We start from the raw sequence: 27,884 nt of genomic DNA, 5'->3' as shown, positions 1-27,884 counted from the left end.
AGGCATGTGTTGCCATACCAGGCATTGCCTCAAACATTTATCATTTCTTTGTGTTGGGAATATTCTAAATCCATTCTTCTATTTAAAAATATATAATAAACTGTTGTTATAGTCATCCTACACTGCTACAGAACAAAAGAACTCATTCCTTCTATCTAGCTGCACTTTTGTGTCTGTTAAGCAACCTTTCCCTGTCCCCCTCCCCTCTATCCTTCCCAGCCTCCGGGAACCACTATTCTACTCTCTACTTCTGTGAGATCCACTTTTTTACCTCCCACATATGAGTGAGAACATGCAGTATTTGTCTTTCTGTGCCTGGCTTATTTCACATAACATACTGTCCTCTGAGCTCATCCATGTTGCCACCATGAGAGAATTTCATTCTTTTTTATGGCTCAATAGTACTCCATTGTGTATATGTACCACATTGTTTTAATCCATTCATCCACTGATGGACACTTAGGTTGATTCCACATCTTGGCTCTTGTGAATAGACTGCAATAAACATAGGAGTACCGATATTTCTTCAATATACCAATTTCTTTTCCTTTGGGTATATACCCAGTAGTGGGATTAGTGGATCACATGGTAGTTCTCTTAGTTCAGAAACTACTTGTGTTGGACAAACCAAATTTTCACTAAATCCATGTGCCAATATAAATTAGTGAAAATTTCTAATATCATCTGTATATCTAATTATCATATGTATGATATACAAGTCATTAATAGCTTTACCTAAAGTGTTATTAATAAGAAAACATTCATCTTCAGTCTTGTTCATACCAACAACATATTCATAAGCCAAGTCTGTTAAAATGTCTGTGTCAAAAAATACAGGCCGAGGGCGGTGGCTCATGTCTATAATCCCAGCACTTTGGGAGGCCAAGGTGGGCTGACTGCTTGAGTCCAGGAATTTGAGACCAGCCTGGGCAACATGGTGAAACCCCATCTCTACCAAAAAAATACAAAAACTAGCTGAGTGTGCTGGCATGTGCCTGTGGTCCCAGCTACTTGGGAGGCTGAGGTAGGAGGATCACTTGGGCCCAGGAGGTCGAGGCTACAGTGAGCCATGACCATGCCACCGCACTCCAGCCTGGGCGAAATCCTGTCTTAAATCAAAACAAACAAACAAACAAAAAATACTCCCTTCCAAAGGTACTTGGAAACATAAACCAGAGAAAGTTTTTGTAGTTCTAATTCAAAATTCCTTGGGTTTTGGCAACCATAATCTCAGCACACTTCTACATTTTCCCTATAGTCATAGAAATGTATATAAGTGGGGCAAAAAGTGATTAAAAACTGTTTTGGCTGTGGACTTATGTCCAAATGTTTCTATTTTGGCTGAAAAAAATAATAAAACCTTTTACTATATTGTGAAATACACATATAGATATTATAGTGAGCTAACATCATCTTACCTGATAAGATCATCTCTGTCTTGGAAGATTTGGGTTTTCCGATTGATGGTGTAAGTAGGAAACTCCATTCGGCCAAGGTTGACCAACAGGACCGTTGAAAGCTGTCCCTGACCTCCACAAGCAGCGTCTTCATCCTCCATGGAGTCGGTCAACGAAAACAATAGCAAGATCCGGGAAAACACAGCCCTGGGGCCTTTACAGATTCGTATTGACTGTCCAGCCAAGGCTTTGGCTCTGAAAAATGTACAATGCAGAAACAACTTTTAGCTTTTTAAGCATTTGGATGTCAGATTTTACAAATTATTTTCATCTAAAATAAAGAGAAATGACATTCACTATTTTAAACACTGGAGCATTACTTAACTGCTCTGGGACTGAGAGCTCACCCAGGGATACACAGGAGTAAATGAATGTACATCTCCAAATGGTTCCACACATGGTTTGGCTCCATACAAGTGCTTCCTTCCTCGGCCACACAGTAGGATGGGGTTTGCCCTGGTCATGAGTGCTTCACATACCAGAAAATCTTTCAGAAAAGTATCACCTAGTCAACATGAAGCAATTCTCAATTTTTTACTCAAGTGATGATTTAGATTAAATAATGGTATTTCTTTAAAATGTCATTATCAAAGGCTCTGGGTAAAACATCGGATTTTGTGTACCAAGATGTGGTGCAAATGTATACACCACAGTTTGGTGCTGTTCTCTAATGCAGCAGTCAGCAACGCTTTTGGCACCAAGGAGTGGTTTCATGGAAGAGAATTTTTCCATGGACTGGGGTTGGGGGAGGTATTTCGGGATGAAACTGTTCCACTTCAGATCATCAGGCAATAGATTCTCATAAGGAATGCGCAGCCTAGATCCCTCACATGCACAGTTCACAATCGGGTTCGCATTCCTGACAGGAGGTAAAGCTCAGGAGGTCATGCTGTCTGGCACACTGCTCACCTTCTGCTGTGTGGCCCAGTTCCTAACAGGCAATGGATAATTATCTGTCCCTGGCCTGGGGCTGCAGACCCCTGCTCTAGTGTACAGAATGGTCCAGCAGCATCTCTATTCTAGGATAACACTGGAGTGAATTCAGTTCCATTCTGGATGTCTGCAAGGTGGGCTTGGAGGTCTAAATTAAACCCAGGACCATGTGGGCCCTCTGACTCTAGCAGCTTAGACACCATCAATAGCACGGTTTTTCAGCGTCAGCACTATTGACATTTAGGCTAGATAATTCTTTGTTGTCAGGGGCTGTCCTGTAAATTATAGGATGCTCTGCAGTGTCCTGTCCCTGGCCTCTATTCACTAGATGCCATTAGCTTCATCACCTCCAGTACTGCCAACCAAAAATGTCTCCAGATGATGCCAGATGCCCCCAGTTGAGAACCACTGGCCTAATGAAAGATGTCACACCCTCCTGGTGCAGAAGCTACTAAATCAAAAGCAGCACTGCATCCCTGAGGATGTGGGAGAGATGAGTGCCACGATCACGGAGTTGAAGGGGAAGAGGTGGGATTCCTATTACACCACCACTGAACTGAGAGCCACTCATCTACAGACTGCCCCAAAGTACCCATTTCATCCACCTCCATGCAGAGTCCCAGGGACGCCCCCAGTGGACACAGCCTCCAGCCTGGAAAAGGAAGCATTAAACGCAGAAAACTAAGCAATGACTCCTGCAAGGATTAAAAAAGCATAAATAATGTGCCTTTTTCTGTAATAATGTGCCTTTTCCTGTCTTCATTATAATAGCAGAGTAAGAGCACCAGGCAACTGCCCTGAAATTCCACTGCTGGGCTTTACATCAGAATGAAAAAATAAAGGACAACCTTAAAGGACAGTGGTTTTTACTAGAACTAAAACAGCCTTGAGGATTCTATTTTCCTACAAGTCCAAAGTCAGTGATAAAATACGTTCATCTCATTTATTTTATTTTAGCTGTTCTATGCTAAGTGTATATACCAAGAAACGGTTGCTAATTTTTTTTTTTTTTTTTTAAGATGGAGTCTCGCTCTGTCACCCAGGCTGGAGTGCAGTGGCGCGATCTCAGCTCACTGCAACCTCTACCTCCCAGGTCAGGCAAGTCTCCTGCCTCAGCCCCATAGGTAGCTGGGATTACAGCCACGTGCCACTATGCCAGGCTAATTTTTGTATTTTTAATAGAGACAGGGTTTCACCATATTGGCCAGGCTGGTCTTGAACTCCTGATCTTGTGATTCACCTGCCTCGGCCTCCCAAAGTGCTGGGATTACAGGTGTGAGCCACTGTGCCCAGCCAGAGAGCTGCTAATTTTAATGTTTACTTGCCTATAAAATGTTACATATAAGGTTAACATCAAATACTTAAGAAATACAATTAGATAAAGAAAGGACTTAGAAGACATTTAACATACCACACAGATGAGGATTCTATACTTCTCAAGTCAATTAATTACAAATATGTGATTTATTAAAGTACTTTTTAAAAATCTGTAATACAAGCTTTTTTGAAGTGTTGTATTGACGTTTTTCTTAATAATGTCTGCCTTATTATACCTATGTTTCATTAAAGATTAGTATTTATAGCACCTCCCCAACAAGGATGGGCTCATAACAACTGAAATATACAAAATAAACATAGAAAATAAATAACAACATCATTTTAAAGTGTTTTTCAAAAGCATCCTCTCATTTCATCCTCAGTGACTCCAGAGTAGTGAACTCCCAGACTAAAGTTGATATAGTTTGATTATATAAATAACATGGGCAAAAGAAATCAATTCTAAAAGTTTTTGTAATTTTCAAATGAAACAGGTCAAGGGCTTCTCAAGAACAAAAGAAGCCACTCACAGTGTTTGGTAAACTGTTATGTTTACACTCATGAAAACTTGCACATTAAGACTCCCTGATTATACTTTGTTTAGTAAACAAAAACTTTACTAAAATAAAAATTTGACTTAATAGTTTAGCCTAAAATCCTGTAAGAATCACTTAACACTGTATTTTTCTCAGAAAATAAAATAATAGAATTTACCAAAGGCCCCACTGCCTTCCGATTTTTCTTGGTCATGGAAATTAACACAGTGTTATGACAAAAATTTTGAATAATAACCCAAGAAAGAATCCAGGCTATTGCAATTAAGACTTTTCCGGCCTTCTCAATCTAATTGCAACTGAAATATACAATTACAGTTAAACCAAGTGTACAATCTACTGTAAGTTAATATGTGCTATCAACATTTTAAACGTTTTTACTGTAACGATAGCCAACAAAACCTTTTTAAAATCACTGCACCAATTCCAGGCTTATTCTTGCCCCAAGTGCAGACTGAACGCTGTTTGGCCAATTTGAGAAAGGCGTCCACCAGCTGCTGTTTCTGTCCATTGGGATTCACCAAATGGAAGGTCTTGGCCAGGGATTTTAGTTCAGGAGCAGAAAGGAGTTCAAGCCCTTCAGAGAGTTCTTGCAACTCAGATTCTGAAATGGTTAAAAAAAAAAAAAATTTTTTTTTAATTTTACTATTTTCTAGCTTAATTTCCCTTAGTTAGATGAAAATAAAATGAAATTCTACTAAGAAAATTTTAATTAGTTGCCCAAACCAATCATTAAATGTGGAATTATTAACATATTAATAATGCTATCATATCTCTTTAAAAGGGTTATCGAATAATAGAATTTCTCACTAAAATCTAAAGGAAAATGTGACTAAAATAAAGGCACACATGGATAGCCATTATGGTTTGGGCATCTCAACACTTGCTTGGAATATATACTCCCTGCCTTTCTCTTTACAAAACCCCTACAAAACGGGACCTCTCAAACCAGGTCAGAGAAACTGAGCATCAGCCCTTTTATTCCCACAAGAGCCTCTCTTGCCCACTCGGCATTCGTGAGCCTGTTTGGCTATTGTGGGCCCCGACACCAACCTTGGCCTAGGAATTTGGCTCAATCAGACTTCACTGGTCTTTGCCTTCAAGGCTTCACAGTTTAGGGCAGTGCCTTCTTCCCCCATTCAGTAAATATTTATTGGGTGTACACTGTCTGCCTGGTAATGTTCTAAGGTCCCGGGCATGCTACAGTGAAAGAAATCCCATCCACAGGAGCTAGCTTCCCAGCATAATAATTAAATGAATAGGCATATTTATCAGGTAGTAATAACTGCTCTAAAGAAAAACACAACTTGGGGAGGCAAACCGAAGCTGGCAGGAGGCTGGCTCTATTTCACACTGTACAGTCAGGCAAACCTCTCACGAGGCGACACCACGCAGAGGTGAAGGAAAGGAGGACTCTGCCACGTGGCCATGTGGTAGAAACTGACCTGGGTGGAGGGGAAAGTGCAAGGCTCTGACACAGGAATGCGCTCATGCTGGTGAAGAACACTGACGGCTGGGTGGCCGTGGCAGAGAGCGAGAGTGACAGCCAGAGCCAGGCCCCACAGCGCTGGAGCATGGGTGGGACTTGCACTTGACTGAGTGCCACAGTGAGCCACCAGAATCCTGGTTTTGTTGCTCATTTGAAGGTAAGTCAAGGCTCACCCACAGCAGTCACTTGGCATGCCTGTCAGACATATGAATTTATGGAATCTGCACATTTTCCAAGTTGGGTGGGGACTGAGTATCAAGTCCCCAGGTGACCCTGCTGGCACTGATGTGTGGGAAGCGCTGCTCCGCAGAGGGTCCTGTGTCCCACCACTAACCGTTCACATCCAAGCTCCTTCACTGAGCTTTTATGCCTCTCCCGCAACTTTCCCCATCCCACCCCATCCGGCCCCACCCTAACAATCACCCCAACACACTTCCTGCTCACTTCGCTTCATCCCACTTACTGCTCCCCACAACAAACTCTGCCCCAAAGAAACCATCTGGCTGATTTGCTTATTTTGGTCTAAAATGTCAGCAACTTGAACTGAAGGCTCACATTTCCCTTTCCTAATACAGTACAATTTTGTACCCAGTACATGGGTAGGTACTTAATGAATGCTACTGACAAGACAACGAAGGGTATCACTGCAGAAGACAGACTCTCCTTAGTGTTCACATAGGCTTAAAGCAATTCGACAATGCTTCAGGCAATCAGCATAATCGAAGAGCTGTATGTGTGTGAACGGGGTGGGGGGCAGATGAAGTACTCCAAGGCAATACTGGTTTCAAACAACCAGCTTTATTCTATCATAAAGATGAGGACTCTGACTAAGATGAGTCAAGTTCTTGCTGGAAGGAGAGTGCCAAGAAGGGATGTATTTTTTCTTTTTTTTTTTTGAGACGGAGTTTCACTCTGGTTGCCCGGGCTGGAGTGCAATGGTGCAATCTCGGCTCACCACAACTTGAACTCGCCTCCCGGGTTCAAGTGATTCTCCTGCCCCAGCCTCCCAAGCAGCTGGGATTACAGGCATGGGCCACCACACCTGGCTAATTTTGTATTTTTAGTAGAGATGGAGTTTCTCCATGTTGGTCAGACTGGTCTCGAACTCCCAACCTCACGTGATCCACCTGCCTCGGCCTCCCAAAGTGCTGGGATTACAGGCATGAGCCACTGTGCCCGGCCGGGATGTATTTCTTCCGTGGCACACACCCATGTCTATCTCTAGGTGATTTTCATTCTAAACCTGCCACAGTCAAGAAAACAGCAGCAGACCACCTTTCATTATTCTAGTATTCTTAACTCAGGCTAAGAATGGCTTTAGCATTATATGAATAATTAGATTAAAAATTCAATTAAAAAATAGTAAGTTACCAAGCACCACCCAGGGGAGGGCACCATAATACTGCCACCATTCTGCAGAAGCTCAGTTCTTCAGATCATATTTTCATTTCACATTTCCTTCTACTAGTCATACCTGTCTGTAGAAAGCCTGCATTCTTCAATTCTTCAATCACAGGTGTTAAGTCTGAGGCAATCTCTTCATATTCTAATTTAGTCATCTTAATCCAGCTTAATTTACGTTGAAAGAGCCTTACATATAACTTCTGACCAGTAACTGCAATAAAGTTAAGAAAAACGTTGAAAATCACTACATTTACCTTTTAAACCTAAGGTGAGTAAATGTACTATTTAGAAATACACATACGCTTACCACATGTATAAGGCCATCATTTTATGGTATAAACCATTTTGAAAGTACATTTAAAAATTTGGTAACAATTATTGGTCATTTTAAAACTTCTAAAATCAAGTTCCCCCTTTTCTAGCCATCAACATTTCTACTCCCTCAGAAAAGCCCTAACCAGAATTCTTATTTTGTTCTCCACTCTTAGCTTAATATGCATTATTCTGATTTAATTGAAAATAATCTGAAATAATTTTCCAAAAAAAAAATGTCTAGCTTCAGTAGGGCAGTCATCTCTAACCCAGCAATCTTGACCAAGCTTCCTAATTAACCTGTTTGGTTTCAATCTCCCTATTACCCAGATTATCTTTAAATTTCGGCCAACTCTAAAATGGTTTAATTGTATTTTGAAAATTTCCAACATTTATTTTCCTTTCTTCTTTAAAAAGGCAAAATTGACCTGTCATGATGGCTCATGCTGGTGGTTTTTTTGTTTGTTTGTTTGTTTCTTTGTTTTTGAGATGGAGTTTTGCTCTTGTTGCCCAGGCTGGAGTGCAATGGTGCAGTCTCAGCTCACTGCAACTTCTGCCTCCCAGGTTCAAGCAATTCTCCTGTATCAACTTCCCAAATAGCTGGGATTACAGGTGCCCGCCACCATGCCCGGCTAATTTTTGTATTTTTAGTAGAGACAGGGTTTCACCATGTTGGTCAGGCTAGTCTCGAACTCCTGACCTCTGGCCATCTACCCACCTCGGCCTCCCAAAGTGCTGGGATTACAGGAGTGAGCCACCACGCCCAGCCTATGGCTCATGCTTGTAATCCCAGTGCTTTGGGAGGCTGAGGCAGGAGGTTCGCTTAGGACCAAGAGTTCAAGGTCACAGTGAGCTATGATTACACCACTGCACTCCAGCCTGGGTGACAGACAGAAACCCTGTCTCTAAAAGAACTTAAAAATAAAAAAATAAAAAGGCAAAAACAATTAGCAGTAATTATTTCTACACACCAACAGATTGTACATGATTCTCCATTGAGTGCAAGACACATGCATATGCAGGACTTGCACTAGGAAAACTGTTCCTATTTCTCAATTACATGAAAGCACAGAACCACCAATCACTGAAATACTCACAGGAATGCAATCAGCACCCAACCAAAGATCTGTGACTAGTTTGGATAGAAAAGCCGATGTGCTATTATGTCCATCTTCTGGTGAGAACAGCAGAAGTAGAGATGCAAGTGGATACTACACACAGCTGTGCCCAGAGAATTATTGTTAAAAAGTAACACAAGGAATACCATAATTCCACTGTGCGAATTTAAAACAAAAATCCTTCTCTTAAACATTAATAGTAATGTTTAGGATTCTTCTCTTTTTTTATCTACTGAGGAGTCACACATGGCTGCATTTTACTAAAGGACAGTGAGACCACCACGTAAGTTTTTTCCTGCCCTCAGGGACATGGTTCCACAGAGCCATCATGGCCCTCTGAATAACACTGTAAGGACACAAGGGTGGCTTTTACTACAAACCTGCACTACTGGCTTGGAGCCACCCCTGGCTTCCAAGGACTTGAGGCATAGACTAATATTTGTAATGTACCAATTTCAGCTTGAAAGTTTCCATTTCCTCCACATCCTGTCTTTAAAAGGTACAGTCCATGAATCTAAAATGTTGTTGGGAGAAAGAAAACATGCCTCAGATTAGTTTGTTTTTTCCTGTATTGTATTTTATTCTACTTTCATCTTTGAGGAACAACAAAACCTAATGGGAAGCCTGATTACACGCTCAAAATGCAAACTCTGCTTTTCTAAGTCACATCGTATTGTTTTTTTAAGCTGGAAAAGGTGGTTTTCTAACTAACAAATGTACCTATAAACGAAAAACAGCTGCTTCCAATGTAACCAAAGCTCAGCAGGAGTAAACATCACCTGGGACAAAATCCTGTCTCTTTTCCATGCATCCCTCTCAATAAAAACTTCGAGTATGCTCCGACTGCCATCAACACTCCCACAGGGGACTCACAACACCACAGTGACTCCTTGCGGTCACTAGATTACTGCCCATCACACCATGCCCCAATCAGAGCAGCAAAAGGGGAATGAACACTTGAAAACAAACACGTGCGTAAGATACCTGATAACTGATAAAATTGAGTTACGATTCCCTTCTCCTGTTCATCAAAGAGCATCATATCATCTTCATTCTCAAGTACGGTTTTCAGCACCACAAGGAAACTCCGAAGGTAGTAAGGATGACCAGTTGTTTGACCAGGACCATTGCAGCTTGACCCCTGCTCCAAAGGAATGCTGCAAGGGATATCATTGTTTAAGCAACTGTTATCCTGCAAAGGAGGTTCTTGGATGTTACTCCATGCAGAAGCATCATCTGCAGAACTATGAGATTTTGCCTCTGAATCTGACAGCTGCATTTTAGCTTCTGAAGCAACAGTCATTTTTACTTCTTCAGGACATGCTTCACGTTTTTCAACCACTCCTTTGATACACTCTTGCTTTACAAGACTGTCTTCTGAAGTAGACTTTAATGTATTCCCAAGAGTGAAATCTGGTGAAAATAACATGATTGCATTATCTGAGAAGCCAGGGCTGAGGGCTGATTTCTCACATTCCTGGGTAGCCTTTTGGTTTTCGGCTTCCATTATTTTACTTCCCCTTATCATATGTTCGGGAATACACTCTTCCTTCAGAGAATCACATACAAACACGTTTTCTTTTTGAGAACTGTTCTCCAACATTTGATCCTCGTCCTCAATTTCTGAAGAGTTATCAACCAGGCTCTTAACAACTGTGGATCTGGAACTCTGTGGACTAGAACCGGCAAATTCTTCATCCTTATCTATTGATTTTTTAGCCTTTACGTATTTTCTGGACAATTTAGATGCTAGGCTTCCCAAACAAATGACTTGCACACTACGATTTCTCAGCTTATCTTGATTTTTGCACACCACACCATCCTTACTTTTAAAGTAGGGACTGGTCTTCTGCTTTACGTCCATTTTTGCTGAATCGCTTTGGCCAGGGGTTAAATTTGTCTTTGGTGGTGGTGACTTCTTTGATGTTACATCTTCTAAGGTAACACTGGTTAAATCTACTGTAGACACATTTGAATTTATTAAGCCCACCTGCCCTGGATCCACTTGAACGAAGTCATTGTTAGCACACATTTCATCAAGGTGCCGGTTTAAGTCATATCTAGGCACCATTTTACTGCAAACGGGGCAGGCAAGTTTAGCAGGTGGTGCATTGTTAAAACACGAAACAATAGAATTAGATGCTTTTTTCTTATTCTTGCTGATTGATAAGCTTCTACGAGGCCTTTTTTTGTCAGGAGGTTTCCCTTCTGACATCACGAGTATTAGAAAAACTGGATGTTCTGAGCAATAAAACACAGGATATTTACGGTGAAAGATAGCAATGGTTTACTTTTACTTTCTTGACTTGCAATCACCAAAAGTGGGATTCTATGTGACCTCATGTTATTCGTCTAGACAATTTCTTCTTCCTACAAGAAGAAACATATGAATTAAAACACTTCTATGAATTCAACAAGGGGAAAAATGAACTCTGAAACGTGGAAGAGCAAGGTCTCCTGGAATGAAGAGACAACCCTGAGCTTGAGACAGAAGCCCAAACCCCTCCGACAAGCTCTGTACGCGATCTTAGGGTACCTTACCATAAAATGACATAGCCGGGCTTGTAAGGCTAATCTCTAGGACATCTTTAAGACCTAAAACTACCCGTTTCTAAAAAGGGACAATTTGACCACTTCAGACCCTTTATAAGACCACCGTATGAGTAACTTTTTCTGAGTGTGATGGAGAATATCAGCGCGTGGCCCAGGGTGATGCCTGCCCCACAGGCCCGCGCAGATGAAACGCCCCAGCCCCGGGCAGCTGCGCCCGCGCCGCCTGCCACCACCGCGGCCTCTGCTGCGGAGCCGAGGCCCCGGCCAGCACGGTGGGCGCTGCAGGGCCAAGGCCGCGCACCTGGGACCACGCGACTGAGCCCGAGCCACCCTCCCTGCTCCCTCGGGCCCGGCTGCCCTCGCGTCCTCCTTCCCTCGGTGCCCTGTCGCCCAAGATCCCCGCGCGGCCACCGCGCACCTCCCACCTGGCTCCGCGCGCCGGCGCTTCCAGACATTCCCAGCCGATCCCCGCGTCTCGCTTCCACAGGCTTGGCAAGTGGAGGCTCGAGTGATCGATCTCCTTTCCTTTCCACGTTTACAGGCTCCCATACCGTAGGTGGCCGAGGCGGGCTGAGCCTTGGAGCGGAAACCCAGCCACCTCCTTCCTTTCCCACCCGCAGAGGCAGGCGCCTGTGCATCCCCGCACGCCCCCGCACGACTTCTGTGCTGCTGTGCACTCTGAGACTTCTCTCCCCAGTCGGTGGGAAGGGCGAGCAGGCTAAACTTGTTTGTTGCGGGAGCAGTCAGTGTCAAAGCGAGCAGAAACAGCCCCCTGGGAGAAGGCGGGCGACTTCTGCAACCAACACGTGGAACTCTACTTAGGCTGACTCCTGCCAATCAGAGAGAGGGAGTTTCAGCTGGAAAACCACTGAGCTGGGTTTTCCAAAAGATAGTACTAATCACCGGTTATCTGATTCCCTTGAAATAATCAAGAACCAAGAAATAAAAGGTAGCGATTAGGAAGTGATGCGTCTTCAGTATTTATAACTTCTCTTTTTAATGTAATTTATTTGTAAAGTTATATAATTTATTTAACTTTTAATAATGGCTGTGTTTAACAGCTGAAATTATTATTATTTTTTTTTTTAGACGGAGTCTCGTTCTGTCTCTGTCGCCCAGGCTGGAGTGCAGTGGCGCGATCTCAGCTCATCAGCTCACTGCAAGCTCCACCGCCCGAGTTCACGTCATTTTCCTGCCTCAGCCTCCCGAGTAGCTGGGAGCACAGGCGCCCACCACCACATCCGGCTAATTTTTTGTATTTTTAGTAGAGACAAGGTTTCGCTGTGTTAGCCAGGATGGTCTCATTCTCCTGACCTCGTGATCCGCCCGCCTCAGCCTCCCAACGTGCTGGGATTATAGGCGTGAGCCACCCCGCCCGGCCTAACAGCTGAAAATTTAACAATCAGCCCTGAAGCACTGACACCAGCGTGTTCCAGCCCACCGTGAATGACCTAGAATGCAAGCTTCTTGAGATCAGGCGGTTGTGTTTGTTGCCTTTACTGTAACATCGCTGCCACCTGTAGCAGTGGCTGGCATTATGCTATTATTCATAAATATACATTGAATGAGTGCATAAATAAATGAGCAATCTGAAGAGAATAAGGACATAAATAGGGAGCTCATTAACAAGAATGTATTGATTGCCTACCTCATTCCAGGTAACATTTTAGATGCTGAAAATATGTGGCAGTGAAGGATGAGGAATGGGAGGAAATTCTTCCTTGGAGGGAGGGGAAGTCGTCATGAAGGATACATTCTGGTGGAAGAAGATAGAGAGATTTAAAAAGTAAACTGTGTGGTGAAATCGAAGACAAGTAAAGCCAGAAACATCTTAGGGGTGAGAGGGTTACAATTTGAAAGAGTGGTAAGGAAAGGCCTCACTGACAAGATGACATTTGAAAATTGACATTGGCCTGAAGGAGGTAACGGTGTGGACTAAGAGAAGGCCATGGTATTCCAGGAAACAGCAACAGCACATGTAAAAGCCCTGAGGCAGAAGATTGTCTAGCGGACTCTTAAGAACACCAAGGAGGCAGAAGAAAGCAAAGCCAGGGAGGCAGCAGAGAGCCAGACCATGGAGGGCAAGTGTTAGCCAGTTTGTTCTGTAAAGGGCCAGGTAGTAAATGTTTGAGGCTTTGGGGACCATGTGGCCTCCATCATAACTAGGCAACACAGCTATTGTAGTGTGAAAGCATCTATAGACAATATGTAACATACGAGTGTGGTTTTGTTCCAATAAATTTTATTTACAAAAACAGCTGGCTAACTTGCCATCCAGCTACTTACTGTGTGTCAGCACCTGATGTATGACCCTGCAGGTCATTGTATGGATTTGAGCATTGACTCTGAGTGAGATGGGAGGAGGGGAGACAAAGATTTTGAGCATAAGCTCTAAAAGGACCCCTTTCCCTGTTGCATTAAGAATAGAGCTTGAGGCCAGGTGAGGTGGCTCATGCCTGTAATCCCAGCACTTCGGGAGGCCGAGGCCGGCGGATCACCTGAGGTCAGGAGTTTGAGACCAGCCTGGCCAACATGGCAAAATCCCATCTCTACTAAAAATACAAAATAAATAAATTTGCCAGGCATGGTGGCACACACCTGTAATCCCAGCTAGTCGGGAGGCTGAGGCAGGAGAATCGCTTGAACCCAGGAGGTGGAGGTTATAGTGAGCCGAGATTGCACCATTGCACTCCAGCCTGGGCAACAAGAGCAAAACTCCACCTAAAAAAAAAAAAAAAAAAAAATTAGAGCTAGAGCTTGGGGCACACAAGGAGGAAAGCAAGAGAGGAAGCAAGGAAAACAGAAGACAGACGCAGTAATCCAAGGAGAGATGATGGTGGCATGGGTCAGTGTGTTCGCATTGCAATTGATAAGAAATCGTCATATTCTGAATATATTTAGAAGGCTGAGCCAGCAGGATCTGCTCATGGTAAAGATGGTAAGGTACAAGAGAAGAAGAGTCAAGGGAAACTCTGAGGGCTTTGGCCTAGCAACTGGCAAGATGGAGGGGAAAGAGTAAGAGTTCAGTTTCAGACGTGTAAGTTTGAGATAATATGTAGATATTCTTGTAGACGAAAATCCTTGAATTGATTCATCAAGTCAGGTCAGGATGGAAATTAAATTTGGGAGTTGTTGGGGTTTAAATGGTATTAATATATGGGACCAAGGATTGACTGTAAATGGAGAACTAAATGGTGAGAAGACTGAGCATTCCATAACAAAAGGCAGGGCATTGAGGAGGAGCCTGCAAAGGAGACTGAGCTGGTGCAGTAGGAGGAAGAGAGAGTTGGCAGCCGGAAAACCAAGTGACTGAGGTATGACAAGGACTGAGGGGCATCAGATGCAGGCAGAGAACTGTCACGAGGTGGGGACACAGCAGAGAATGCCTTCACAGGCAATGCCCAGAGAGTCATTGGGGCAGGGCCACCCCTGAGACCCTGGACCTCTAGAGCCACTGGTGTGCAATGCCAGCCTGGGAAACCTGCAGGCACAAGACCAACCAGTGAGAGCCAGGGCACAGTCTGCACCCAATAAAGCTATGGGGTTGGGGCCACCTGGACCCCTGGGGAACCAACCCTCACCCCATTGTGACTGGAAGGTGAGACATAAAGTCAAAGATTATCCTCAAGCCTCGAGATTTAATGTTGCTTGCCCTGTTGGGTTTTCGACTTACTTGGGACTAAGCTATTCCTTTCTTCTTTCCTATTTCTCCCTTTTAGAATGGGAATATCTACCATATGCCCATTCCACGATTGTATTTTGGAAGCACATAACTTGTTTGATTTCACAGCTGGAGGGAAATTAGGCTCAGGATGAATCATACTTTGTCAGTCTTACCCATATGTTTACGTGAGACTTTGGACTTAGAATTTAAAGTTGATGCTGGAACAAGGTAAGATTTTGGTGGCTAGTGGGATGGAACGAATGTATTCATTTAAGAACATGAATTGGAGAAGCCAGGGACAGAACGCTATGGTCTGAATGTGTTCTTTAAAATTCATGTGTTGAAACTTAATGGACAGTGAGATATTAAGAGGTAGGACCTTTAGAGGATTAAGTCTTGAAGGCAAAGCCCTCATGGATGGGATTGGCATCCTTATGAAAGGCTTGACAGAGTGAGTTTGGTGGTTTTTGCCCTTCCACCTTCTACCAAGTGAGGACATGACAAGCAACCATCTCAAAGCAGAGAGAGCAGCTCTCACCAGACACTGAATTTCCCAGCACATTCATCTTAGACCTTCCAGCCTCCAGAACCATAAGAAATGTTTCTGTTGTTTATAAATGACCCAGTCTCAGGTATTTTGTTATAGCAGCACAAATGGACAAAAACCAGTGCTTAATTTAGCCCCGTACAGCCTAGCTCTACCCTGCTGCAGCCAGCTTCTGCAGTAACAGGAATGCAGAATGCAAACTTCCACAGGCTCTCCTTGACTACTGTGACTGATCCCTTGTGGATTAAAAACCAGAAGGACTTTACCTATTACTTTGGTGGAATCTTAGTCCACATTGTCTACCCATCTGGACTAAGGCTTACCGCATTTCCATCAAATCAATATGAGAGCCTATCAGGCAAAAGGCAATTTTCCCTGGATGGGGAGGTTGAAACAATGAGCACTTGGTGGTCACAGAACACTCTGCAGACTGCAGTCTACATCCCTGGATGTATTGAGCTTCTATTGCTTCTAGATTCACTTCATCATAGCTGTCCTCTGCATCTGGTTGTGGATAGTGCTTTATAACCTACACTAAGCCTGTGTTCAGGTGACATGAGATCATTTCCCAAAGGGGAAAGAAGTAAGGCACAGGCATAAAAATGCTATTGTTTTGTGAAATGATAGGGCAGTGGGAGAAGGAAATCAAGACCCCAGAGAGTGGGGCCTCTGCTGTTGTGAGGGGGTTGGCTAGCTCTGTCTTCTTCCCAGCCTGCAAGCCAGTGCTTGCTCACCATCCCACATGGGCAAGCTGGCCTGGCTTTCACACCGGCCCGGGCCATGGCAAGAGCACAGCAGGATCAGCTCAGGCAGCGCCTGAACAGGAAGGGCCTGGGGAGCCAGGTCCTGCTTCACACCCGGTGAAAACCAGCCGGGCTCTGTAAAGAGTTTGGAGTTTGTCTTTTCACACCATGGAATTCTCAAATATCGGCCACTGATGCAAAGAATGGTTCTCACTCATTTTATTATAAAACAGAACGATGATAAAATATAAGCTTACACATTAATATTTACATTATGTTCAAAATATATTACAGCTTTAATTTATGAACGGAAATATCCTGTCTTTTCTTCTTTGTCTTTTCTGTTTTCTTTGCATCACTGATTTGCGTTTTTACTTGATCTTGTAATTTAGAAAAGAATGCTTGAGAGGACTTTAAGGCCTTGTCTGTACCTTCATCCTGCAATTAAAAATAACACACGCTTATGCTGTAAAGTGTACTGTTAAGTGAAAAAAAGCCAAAAATGTATTAGTACGTCATTATTATTACAACAGTGTACACAACTATAAGTATGAAAAAAGACTAGAATTACAGAAAACTAAATCAGTCAGCATAGAGGCATTCTATACATTTTATACTGCTACAGTGTTTCTATAATTTAAGCTAAAAGGGAGTGGAAGAAAAGCTGCTGCCAGGACCCAGGTGATTGGGAGGACCCTACCTGAAAAACTCCAGAACGTTAAGGCTGTGGTTCCCGCCAGTCAGCAGCATGCGTCTCCATCCTGCAGGTGGACTGGTGTCTGGCTCAGACATTCCAGTCACCCAGTACTGTCCCCTCAAAGGTCCCCTTGAGCAGTTTTCTTTCCCTTGTCCTCACCTTTCTGAAGGAAGCTTTGCCAGTTTTGGTCAGCTGTTTAACTTTTCCAAAGCTAGTGCTTTGTGTATTTCCCTGCTTGATCTGGACTGCTCTTTTCAAGCAGTTTTCTCCGCTTCTTCTTCTCTCTTATTTTCATATGCTTTTAGTATTTATTTTTCCTCCACTCTTGTTTTTTGTCTGTAGCTGTTTTTTCAGGAGCTGTTTTTATATTTCCAGCTTTATTTTTCTCCTATTAAAAAATAACCACCAACATATTTGACTTTTTTTTTTCTTTTTTTTTAAAACAAAGTCTTACTTGGTCGCCCAGGCTGGAGTGCGGTGGCGCGATCTCAGCTCACTGCAAGCTCCGCCTCCCAGGTTCAAGCCATTCTCCTGCCTCAGCCTCCCGAGTAGCTGGGACTACAGGCGCCCGCCACTATGCCGGGGTAATTTTTTGTATTTTTAGTAGAGACGGGGTTTTGCCGTGTTAGCCAGGATGGTCTCGATCTCCTGAACTCATGATCCGCCCGCCTCGGCCTCTCAAAGTGCTGGGGTTACAGGCATGAGCCCCTGCACCCAGCCAATATTCCACTTTTTCAACAACGTCGCGAAACTGGAACGGAAGAAACTGCACCGTAGCTAGTGAGTGGGCTGCTATGTCTATGGCCAAATGCATGAAGACACAGAGCAAACCCCACCTGCATTCCAGTGAGCTTTGGTAACACAGCACTTCACAACCTGGAATGCATTCTTTGACAGCACAGACTCTTAAAGTGACGGTTTAGTTCCCAAACTAATTCGCAAAGGTAGCACAGAGAGCTGGGTTCTCAAGCTAACAGCTCAAGATTAGATTTTAATAGGCTTCCGGGACATGCCAGAGGCAGCCTCAGCTCTGAGCTGCTAATGACAGCAACTGGACTGAGGACAGAGGGCCCAGAGACCGAGGAACAGTGGAAAGGAAGGGAAACATCTCTCCAGTGACGATCGATTTTCTCTCTTTTCTCGTCAACTACCAGCCTATCCTGCCAGGGCTGTCACCTGCACTGAGACAGCAGAGGCTCCAACAGAAGGGGTGAGTGTAGGCATAGCAAGGCAAGTGAGGAGCGAAAAGGAAGGCCCAGCTGCTAAGCCAGCCAGGAGGGTGAACAGCTGGCAGAAACCATTATTAATGTGTAACGCAAGGCCTTCGATGTTCTCATGGCAGGGACTGCTGCAGTTGATATATCCAACCTCTTCAGATAACCAAATGCTCGATTCTAGACCCAGATTCCATTACTAATCACCATCACATGGATAAAATAAGCGGGAAATGCTGATATTAAAGTATTGCCAGTATGTACGCAATGCAAGCAATTTGCTTTAAACCTGATATCATTGCTAGTATTCGGATTGGATTATAACAAGATATCGATACTAGCTATTTAAAAACCGCTTTTATAGTAACTCTCAAACCTGTACCTCATAATAAAGCCAGAATACTGGAGACCGGTGTTTGAATATTATAACATTATTAGTTTATACTCAGAAACTGCAGAGATACATTGGAAGAAAAACTACAAATGCAAGGGAAATGACATTAAATAAATGGACTCTGGCTATAATCAACTAACTTGTAACAGACACCTAAGGTTTCAACACTGGCTTTTTTTTTTTTTATTTTTTTTTGAGACAAGGTCTTGCTCTGTCGCCAGGCTGGAGTGCAGTGACACAATCTTGGTTCATTGCAGCCTAACACTGACTTCTTACCTTGATCTCCTCTGGGGCCAGGTGAGCTACATCACTAACGCTCACTGGGGCTACTCCTCCACGGTCATGGAGGGCAGATTTGACACAACTTTAATTTCTGGTACAGGCTAGAAAAACATAATACAGTCAATGGGAAGTCAGAAAGGGCTCTAACACAAAATGTGTGAATTGTGAACCTAGTAACTTAAAGTCTAATATATAAAATACTTTATGGAGATTATCTTTTACTATTATTATTATTGAGATGGAGTCTCACTCTATCACCCAGGCTGGAGTGCAGTGATACGATCTCGGCTCACTGCAACCTCTGCCACCCAGGTTCAAGTGATTCTCCTGCCTCAGCCTCCTGAGTAGCTGGGATTACAAGTGCCTGCCACCACACCTAGCTACTTTTTGTATTTTTAGTAGAGACGGGGTTCACCATTTTGGCCAGGCTGGTCTCGAACTCTTGACCTGGTGATACACCGCCTCGGCCTCCCACAGTGCTGGGATTACAGGCCTGAGCCACCATGCCCGGCCAAGATTATCTTTTTTTCACTTGCTTGCAAGTCAGCAAACCTAGTGGAGATTATTTAAAATGTTAGATATGGTGACAGCCAAAGTCCTAAGCAGACTGGCATGATGGCAGTGCTGAGGGCGGCACAGGCTGCTTCAGGATCCCATAAGACCTGGGTATTATAGGGTTTTCTGTCTCAAAACTATTCCAACCACATGTATTTCTCCACTGTTACATTTCCACCATCTTCAAACACCAGTTCTTCCATCTCTTCCTTAACTATTCCTATCTGCCATGCATGTGGACATTCTCAAACAACCACAAATACTGTTTGGTAAGATTTATTGATTTCTGTTACTATTATCTTGACGTTGCTTACAGAAAAAAGCTAGCTCTAAGAAGTATATGGAAAAAGATGCAAGGAAAGATGTTTATGAAAACAAGAGTCAAATATAGGCTCCTGATACATTTCCCATCTTTCGGCTACTGAAAACATCTCTATAAACATCAATATGAAATCATATTGAACTATTTTGAAAAACTAAAACGGTATCAAAATAAATCAAACCTATCAATTACAAAGGGGGGAAAGAATGCAATGTTAATTGAAAGACCATCTGCTTCAGTTTTTTGTCTTTTTTTTTTTAAAGAACTGCCTGAGAAATTCAGTCGTTAAAATAGGTTTCATCCTGATCCTGGGATTAAAACGGCGACTATATATTACAGTTGCAGTAGCGCTCTTTCTTCCTTATCACCGTCCTGTCCGTGGACTTATTTGCTCAAGGAAACTTCACAAAGAACGAAAACAAGCGATAAACACAATAGGATCCTGGATTCCAAGTGAGAGAAAAATGAGTGTGTGAAAGAAATCATTTCTTCCACTGGACCACCAGTGGAACAGTGACTAAGAACACTGTGTTCCCTTCTAGCATTTAAAGAGAAATATGGAGAAAATGGGCTGGGTGCAGTGGCTCACACCTGAAATCCCAGCACTTTGGGAGGCTGAGGTGGGCGGATCACGAGGTCAAGAGATCGAGACCATCCTGGCCAACATGGTGAAACCCCATCTCAACTAAAAATACAAAAATTAGCTGGGCATGGTGGCACGTGCCTGTAGCCCCAGCTACTTGGGAGGCTGAGGCAGGAGAATCACTTGAACCCGGGAGGCAGAGATTGCAGTGAGCCGAGAGTGCGCCATTGCACTCCAGCCTGGGCGACAGAGTGAGACTCTGTCTCAAAAATTAAAAAAAAAAAAGAAAGAAAGAAAGAAAGAAAATGAGAGTCCAAAAAGCCACGAAAAATAATGGCTGTGATTGGTAAATGGAGTTTACAGAGATGGTGTGTAAAATACCAAGCTGAACATGAAAAAGGTAGTATCAAGGAGAACCTACACTAGCAATTCCACGTTTCTTATGGTGGAAAAAAGAAAGGCTTTTCATTTGGGGCACATAGACACAAATACATTCACTTCTCCTTCACTTTCCAATACTCCAAGGAATGTCTAAGGGTTTCCCTGCATTAGATCCCGGCTACTGTGAGGGACAGAGTGGAACAGTAGGTGCACTTTGTGCTGCCTGAACAACCAGCCAATGACTGCAAATGTGCAATGCACCTATGAGGAAAACGAGCTGGTGGTGACACATACAGCGAGGTGGGAAGGGGCGTTCGACCCTAGGTAAGGAGCCAGGGAACATCTGCGAGGAGGGGAAGGCGTCTAGCCTGGACAAACAAAGGAGCCAGCCATGCAAAAAAAGGAAGTGCAACCTACTGGGCCAGGGGAAGAGCACAGCAAGAAGGAGCAAGGGACGTGGCCTGCTTCAGGAATTGGAAGATTAGTGGGGCTGTGGGTAGCAAGCCTGGGAGACCAAATGGGCTGGAAGAGCCAGATCACACAAGTAAGGCCCAGAAAGGGCCCATGTCCTTCACATCAGTAAGACCTGCTGGACAAGAAGAGCTGAGAAATTCTACTCATCTCTTCACCTGTTTATTTTACATTTAGCACTTTGGGAATCTAAAGATGGCTCCTGCCATCAAGAACTTACTTGCATGTAATTACTACTGGATTAAAAACATCCATACACATAAACAATAAAACAGTAATAAAAGCTTACTGTCTGAGAAGACAAATATTTGCACAGAAAAAAATCACCTACCCATCAACTAATCAGAAAGGAGCTTGGAGATTACCTCTTCTGTACAGATGGAATGTGAAGTGATTGTCTGTATGACAAAGCTAGTTAGGAGCAGAACTCAACTCAGCTTCTGACTTCTAGACTAGTTCTTAATCCATGACATCACATTTCAGACAACAACACAGGCACCAAAGGGCAACAGGTGAGCAAGGACCAAAGGATGGTACAAGCATGTTTTATGGGTTCAAAGAAGGTGATGAGTAGGAGATGAGGCTCCAAGGAGTAGATAGGTATTGAGCCAAGTCTGGGTGACAATCAAACGGACAGGGGAGGAGCATTTGAGAGGGTTGGGCCTGGTGAGGGAACACCGTGCAGTGGAAAGAGCATGGACTCAGAGTTAGTTCTCACCCTCCCACCCCCTAAACTTTGATTTTCTCACTTGCAAAACGGAAAATATAGTACCTGCCTCTGTGTTGTGTGCATTAAGTGTTAATGTATGTAAAGGGCCTAGTATGACACATAGCAGATACTCAATAAATGCTGGGTATAGATATCCATATGTCTCCAAACCCATTATACAATGAAAATGCAACAGAAGACTGAGAGATTGAGGGGGGAAAGGGGCCCCTGTGGCTATGGCTGAGGGTCTGGCAGGGGCCCACTGAAGATCTGGGTAGAGCCAGAACTGTCATGGGACCAGAAGTGAGTTTTCCTTATGGAGACCCTGCCTTGGAATTTACAGGGAACTACTGCAGGTTTGTATCCTGAAACAAAGTAAAGAGCTATTCGAAAGGCTCAAAGCTATTAAGGTCACCCTGCTCTAGCTACACAATGAACTGTTAACACACATACTGGTTTAGGGATAAAGTGGCAGTTTGAGAGGGCATCCAATTTTAAAAAGAGGGAATCCATCATCTGAATTTCTGTGTATTCTGAATTTTCTTCTTCTGCTGTTTTTTGCTTAGGAAATAAGTTCAACAACATCAAACTATGAAGCTTGATATATATCACAGGACAAAACACTAAAGGCAAATGAGGGTATTCCCAGTTTCTCATCACCAAAGCTTCAGCTACAAAGAAACATTCCACAAGCAAAATTAAAAGTAGCAGCACCAGATGGTTCCAGCGCCTACCAAAGGAAGAATGTGATGTGCATTTTAGGAGCTACAGTAACCATTACCTATAACATGCAAAATTTAAAATTTAATTCCCTTGGTATTTACTTCTGTAGTGAACTAAGCTATTCCCCCCTAGGATGGCTACAATTTTTGTTAAAAGAAAACAGCAAGTGATAACAAGTGCTGGCAAGGATGGAGAAACTGGAACACCTGTGCATTGTTGATGGGGCTGTAAAATGATGTAGCCACAATGGCAACAAGCTTGGCAGGCAGTTCCTCAAAAAGCTAAACAGAGAAGGCTGGGTGCGGTGGCTCATGCCTGTAATCCCAGTACCTTGGGCGGCCAAGGCGGGTGGATCATGAGGTCAGGAGATCGAGACCATCCTGGCTAACACGGTGAAACCCCGTCTCTACTAAAAATACAAAAAATTAGCCAGGCATGGTGGTGGGCACCTATAGTCCCAGCTACTCGGGAGGCTGACGCAGGAGAATGGCGTAAACCTGGGAGGAGGAGCTTGCAGTGAGCTGAGACAGCACCACTGCACTCCAGCCTGGGCGACAGAGCGAGACTCCGTCTCAAAAAAAGAAAAAAAAAAAAAGAAAAAGAAAAAAAAGCTCCACAGAGAATTACCATCTGACCCAGCAAGCACTCCTGGGTGTAAAACCAAGAGAATTAAAATCAAGTACTCAAACAGATACATGTGCACAGCACAATTAGCAGTCAAAAGGTGGAAACAGCCTGAATGCCCATCAACGGATGAACAGATAAACTGGAGTACATACACACAATGGAAAACCATACAACCGTAAGAAAGAAACGAAGCACTAACAAATGCCACAGTCTTGAAAACATGATGCTAAATGAAAGAAGTCAGAAATGAAAGGCTGCATATTGTAAGGCTCCATTTATATCAAATATCCAAAATAGGCAAATCCACAAAGATAGGATGTAGCATGGGGATTGCTGGGGTTGGGGCTAGTGAGCAAAGGGCAGCAACTGCTTCATGGATATGGGGCTTTACTGTGGGCTGATAAAAAAGAACTAAAGTGTTAACATAGACTTCATAAAATTATCCAAATATCCATTTGGATTGTAGGGACTTTTTTTTCCTTTATTTACATATAATATGTTAAAGGTTTATTCTGACAAATCACATTGAAAAAATTGACAGCAATTTTAACTCTACTGAAGAGAAAAAGTACATTTCATACTTCTCTCTCTGCTCCCCTAGGACCCAAATGCTTATTCTAAATGGCTAAGAGGCCTTTTTGTTTGTTTATTAAGACATGGAAAAAAACAAAACACACAAAAAAAACCCAGAACTAGGAAGCAACAGGCTCGCTGCCTCCTGACCCTGATGCCAGAGATGCATCCAGGTCTGTTCCAATGTCCATCGTCAGCACTCACCTTCCAGGCAAGGCCAGGAATTACGCTACTACTGCTTCTTATTATTTTAACTTACGCCACACTTAAAAAAAAAATCCTAACCGTGTCCTTTCACCTCATTCTAGGTAATAATATCTGTAAAATCAAGTATTTGCTAGACAGCATTTTTCTGAGCCACATTACATACACAACTGTGAGTCGAGGCTCCTACATGTACTGTTTACCATCATTTCACGTCTCGAATTAGCCTAGTTCATTAACACACTAGAACTCTAAGTCCATCCTCAAAAACCTCCGAACTGGCTATTGACTTCTGCGAGAGAAATGAAACTGACGTCTAGAGCAGGCACAAGCTGTTGCATTACATATTTAATTTTCAACTCTCGTGGTCACCAAATGCTTCCCGCATCTACTAGATCTACTCAAAGATTCAAATGACACTGTATGCATTCTCCTTCAGCTACCATCTTGGATTGCCAAGGCAGCCAGGAAGAATTTAAATTAGAATCTTTTCAGTTCTTCAGCTTCACGGTGGCATCAGGGCAATTTGCTGTTGCTACCTGAGTGGCATTCATTAACAAAATCTGGTAGGAATCATAAATGGTTTTTGCAGAATAAAAATGCCAGCTGATCCCCAAGCACATATTAATCACATTCCCAATAAATCAAATGTGAAGGAATAATTCAATTATTATATCAGAATATAATATTCCTGGGAATATGACCTTGCCCTGCTATTTAACCAGAGATTTCTTTAAGTGAAAGAAAACACAGACCTAAAATGATAATTAATTCATAATCATGTAAAACATACCAGTAACTTCAAAATATCAATGAGAAACAACTTTAAACTTGTAGCACCACCATAATAATTGCTATAAAGTTAATAATTAGTTGTAAAAGTGTCAGATGACCACAGGCTAATTGCAAAGTGAACTCCCCCAACCCCTCACATTCAGTGGGACTATTATAACCCTTCTATTCCTAGCATGTTCGGTTTTATACTTAAACGAGGTAATTGAAGAACTCAAGATTCCTGTTTCATGATTTCAACAGTCACAAAAAGCCTAGTTCTCTACTTCTACTTCTTTAATAATAATGGTTTTGCCTTACAGGCTTTCTCACCTGGTTGAGTTGGGTGTCCTCCTGTTCATAAATTTCAGCAATGCTCAATTTACTCTTCTCATGGACTAATGTTAAATGCTTTTTATACTAATATGCATCCTCTTTAGGTTTTGCTTTACGAACTACATCATCCCAAGCCTGAAACATAAAGGGCAAGTAGAACATGAGTTAACAAAACCTATAATTTCTTTCTAGGTTCACTTAAGAATATTCCTCTGGAATATTTACTGTTATTATTATTATTAAGGAATATTTATTATTACAACAAATATCAATATATTAATAAACTATCATCAATATATTATTATGAGTAAATTATTATAACTATATCAGAATTAATATGTTATAATAAATAATAAATATTTATTATCATTATTATTCCAGAGTAAGCAAACTGTAGCAAAAAGAAAATTTTCAACTTCTGAAATAACTATTCAAGTCACCAAGAATAAGCATTAGGAAAGCAAAGAATGCATTACTCAAATACCCTTTTCTGTTTTTGTTTTAAATGAGTACTCCTCCTGGTTACCAACTTTAATTCTTCATTTCCCCATCACAGTTTGTTTAAAAGTCAAGCCTTGAGTTAGTTTATCATGTTTCATTTCAAATTTTAAGATATTCTGCACATGATACTCATCTTTCAACCCCTTTCTATTTTAGACCCAGAAGTGTAGGCAAACATTACATACACGTTATAAAGCCATCTAGTAAGGTACATGCCATATATCTGAGTTTTATTCTAAGTTTACAAAATCAGATCAATTCTTCAGCAAAAACCACTAGGTTTTTAACATTTGAAAAAAATACACCGTTGAGAAATGGTTTGAAAATCATAGCACTGGCCGGGCGCAGTGACTCATGCCTATTTGTAATCCCAGCACTTTGGGAGGCCAAGAAGGGTGGATCACAAGGTCAGGAGATTGAGATCATCCTGGCTAACACGGTGAAACCCCGTCTCTACTAAAAATACAAAAAAAAATTAGCCAGGCAAGGTGGCAGGCGCCTGTAGTCCCAGCTACTCGAGAGGTTGAGGCAGAGGAATGGCATGAACCCGGGAGGAGGAGCTTGCAGTGAGCCGAGATTGCGCCACTGCACTCCAGCCTGGGCGACAGAGCAAGACTCCATCTCAAAAAAAAAAAAAAAAAAAAAGAAAAGAAAAAAAGAAAACTGTAGCACTATCACAATGCTATGGTCCGAATATCCCCTCCAAAACTCATGTTGAAACTTAATTCCTGATGTGGCAATACTGAGATGTGGGGCTTCTAGGATGTGACTGGATCACCAGGGCTCTACCCTCTTGAATGGCAGTCCCATTTATGGATTAATGGGTTATCGTGGGAGGGGGAAATGGTGGCTTTTAAGAAGAGGAAGAGAGACCTGCATGTTAGCATGCGCAGCCCTTTCACCATGTGATGCCCTGTACTGCCTCAGAATTTTGCAGAATCTCCACTAACAAGAAGGCCCTTTGACCCTGGACTTCTCAGCCTCCATAACTGTATTCCTTTTCTTTATAAGTTACCCAGTTTCAGATCTTCTGTTATAAGCAAGAGAAAAAAGACTAAGACATATACTGAGTGATTTGCCACACCAGATACTGAGCCTAAGCCAAGGGTCCTGGGTGTGACCACCACAGGTCAGACACCAGCTTCATCGGATACCACCCAAAAGGTGAGCAAGACTCATGAAAAAAGATCGTGGTTTCTGGCTCCTTGAGGCACAGTTCTCATCTTCCCTGGGTACTAGAGAAGAGCAGCCCCCACACAACAAAAGTTGACTGGGCAGCCTACACTTAAGGCTTGTGAACATTAAGTGAAAATAAAAAGCAGTAGTCTACTCTCAAAATACTGTCTTTTTTTTTTTTTTTTTTGAGACAGAGTCTTGCTCTGTCACCCAGACTCGAGTGCATCCCTGTATATTCTTCTGGATTTTCTGTATAGACAATCATACGGTCTGCAAATACAGGTTAGTTATTTTCTTTCCAATTAAAAAATTTTATTTCCTTCGTTTCTTGTTTTTTTTTTTTTTTTTTTTTTGAGACAGAGTCTCGCTCTGTCACCAGGTTGAAATGAAGTGCAGTGCAGTGGCATCATCTCAGCTCACTGCAGCCTCCACCTCACAGGTTCAAGAGATTCTCCTGCCTCAGCCTCCTGAGTAACCCACCACACCCAGCTAATTTGTGTGTGTGTGTGTGTGTGTGTGTTCTTTTTTTTGCTTTGTTGTATTTTGTTTTTAGTAGAGATGGGGTTTCAACATTTTGACCAGGCTGGTCTCTAACTCCTAACCTCAGATGATCTGCCTGCCTCAGCCTCCCAAAGTGCTGGGAGTACAAGCGTGAGCCACGGAGCCTGGCTGATTTCTTTTCTTTTCCTTTTTTTTTTTTTCTTTTTTTTTGAGGTGGAGTCTCACTCTGTCTCCCAGGCTGGAGTGCAGTAGCACAAGCTCCGCTCACTGCAACCTCCACCTCCCAGGTTCAAGCAATTCTCCTGCCTCAGCCTCCCAAGTAGCTGGGATTACAGGTGTGTGCCACCAGACCCAGCTAATTTTTGTATTTTTAGTGGAGACGGGGTTTCGCCATGTTGGCCAGACTGGTCTCGAACTCCTAACCTCACGTGATCCACCTGCCTTGGCCTCCCAAAGTGCTGGGATTACAGGCGTGAGCCACAGCGCCCGGCATCTCATAACCTTAAAAAAATGGCAATTTCTTATGTATTAGCCTAACACATTGCCTAGGACCTCCAGTGCCATGTTCAGTAAAGACAGTGATAGAAGGTACCCTTGTCTACGTGCTAACTTTGATGAAAATTGCTTCTAAAAATTTACCAGTAAATATGATAGTTGCTATACACTAAGGGAGATAGGGCCAGTGTGGTCATGCACTCCTGTAATTCCAGCACTTTGGAAGGCTTGAGGGTAGGATTGCTTGAGACAGGGAGGTGGAGGTTGCAGTGAGCCAA

The 27,884-nt window shown here is 42.9% G+C and overlaps 1 protein-coding gene across 4 annotated transcripts in view; it reads right to left on the bottom strand.

Annotated features, from left to right (window-relative positions):
• Window positions 1–11,787, bottom strand: part of FAN1 (FANCD2 and FANCI associated nuclease 1) — a 34,375-nt gene extending 22,588 nt beyond the window's left edge. The window contains exons 1-5 of one of the 4 annotated variants that reach the window (XM_009209826.4): window positions 11,556–11,787; window positions 9,569–10,954; window positions 7,225–7,365; window positions 4,664–4,865; window positions 1,419–1,652 (exon numbers count right to left, since the gene is read on the bottom strand). In XM_009209826.4, the coding sequence (XP_009208090.2) occupies window positions 1,419–1,652; window positions 4,664–4,865; window positions 7,225–7,365; window positions 9,569–10,799 (1,808 nt within the window). In that variant the 5' untranslated portion in view covers window positions 10,800–10,954; window positions 11,556–11,787. Of the gene's footprint in view, window positions 1–1,418; window positions 1,653–4,663; window positions 4,866–7,224; window positions 7,366–9,568; window positions 10,955–11,125; window positions 11,419–11,438 lie in introns of those variants that run through there. The other 3 variants (XM_017960471.3, XM_017960470.2, XM_017960469.3) reach the window with 3 other exon arrangements.
• Window positions 11,788–27,884: the final 16,097 nt, after the last annotated feature.

This window comes from Papio anubis, chromosome 7 (assembly GCF_008728515.1).
Source record: "Papio anubis isolate 15944 chromosome 7, Panubis1.0, whole genome shotgun sequence".
Taxonomy (NCBI): domain Eukaryota; kingdom Metazoa; phylum Chordata; class Mammalia; order Primates; family Cercopithecidae; genus Papio; species Papio anubis.
The sequence above is the reverse complement of the archived record's forward strand: the minus strand, read 5'-3'. Positions and strand labels throughout refer to the sequence as shown.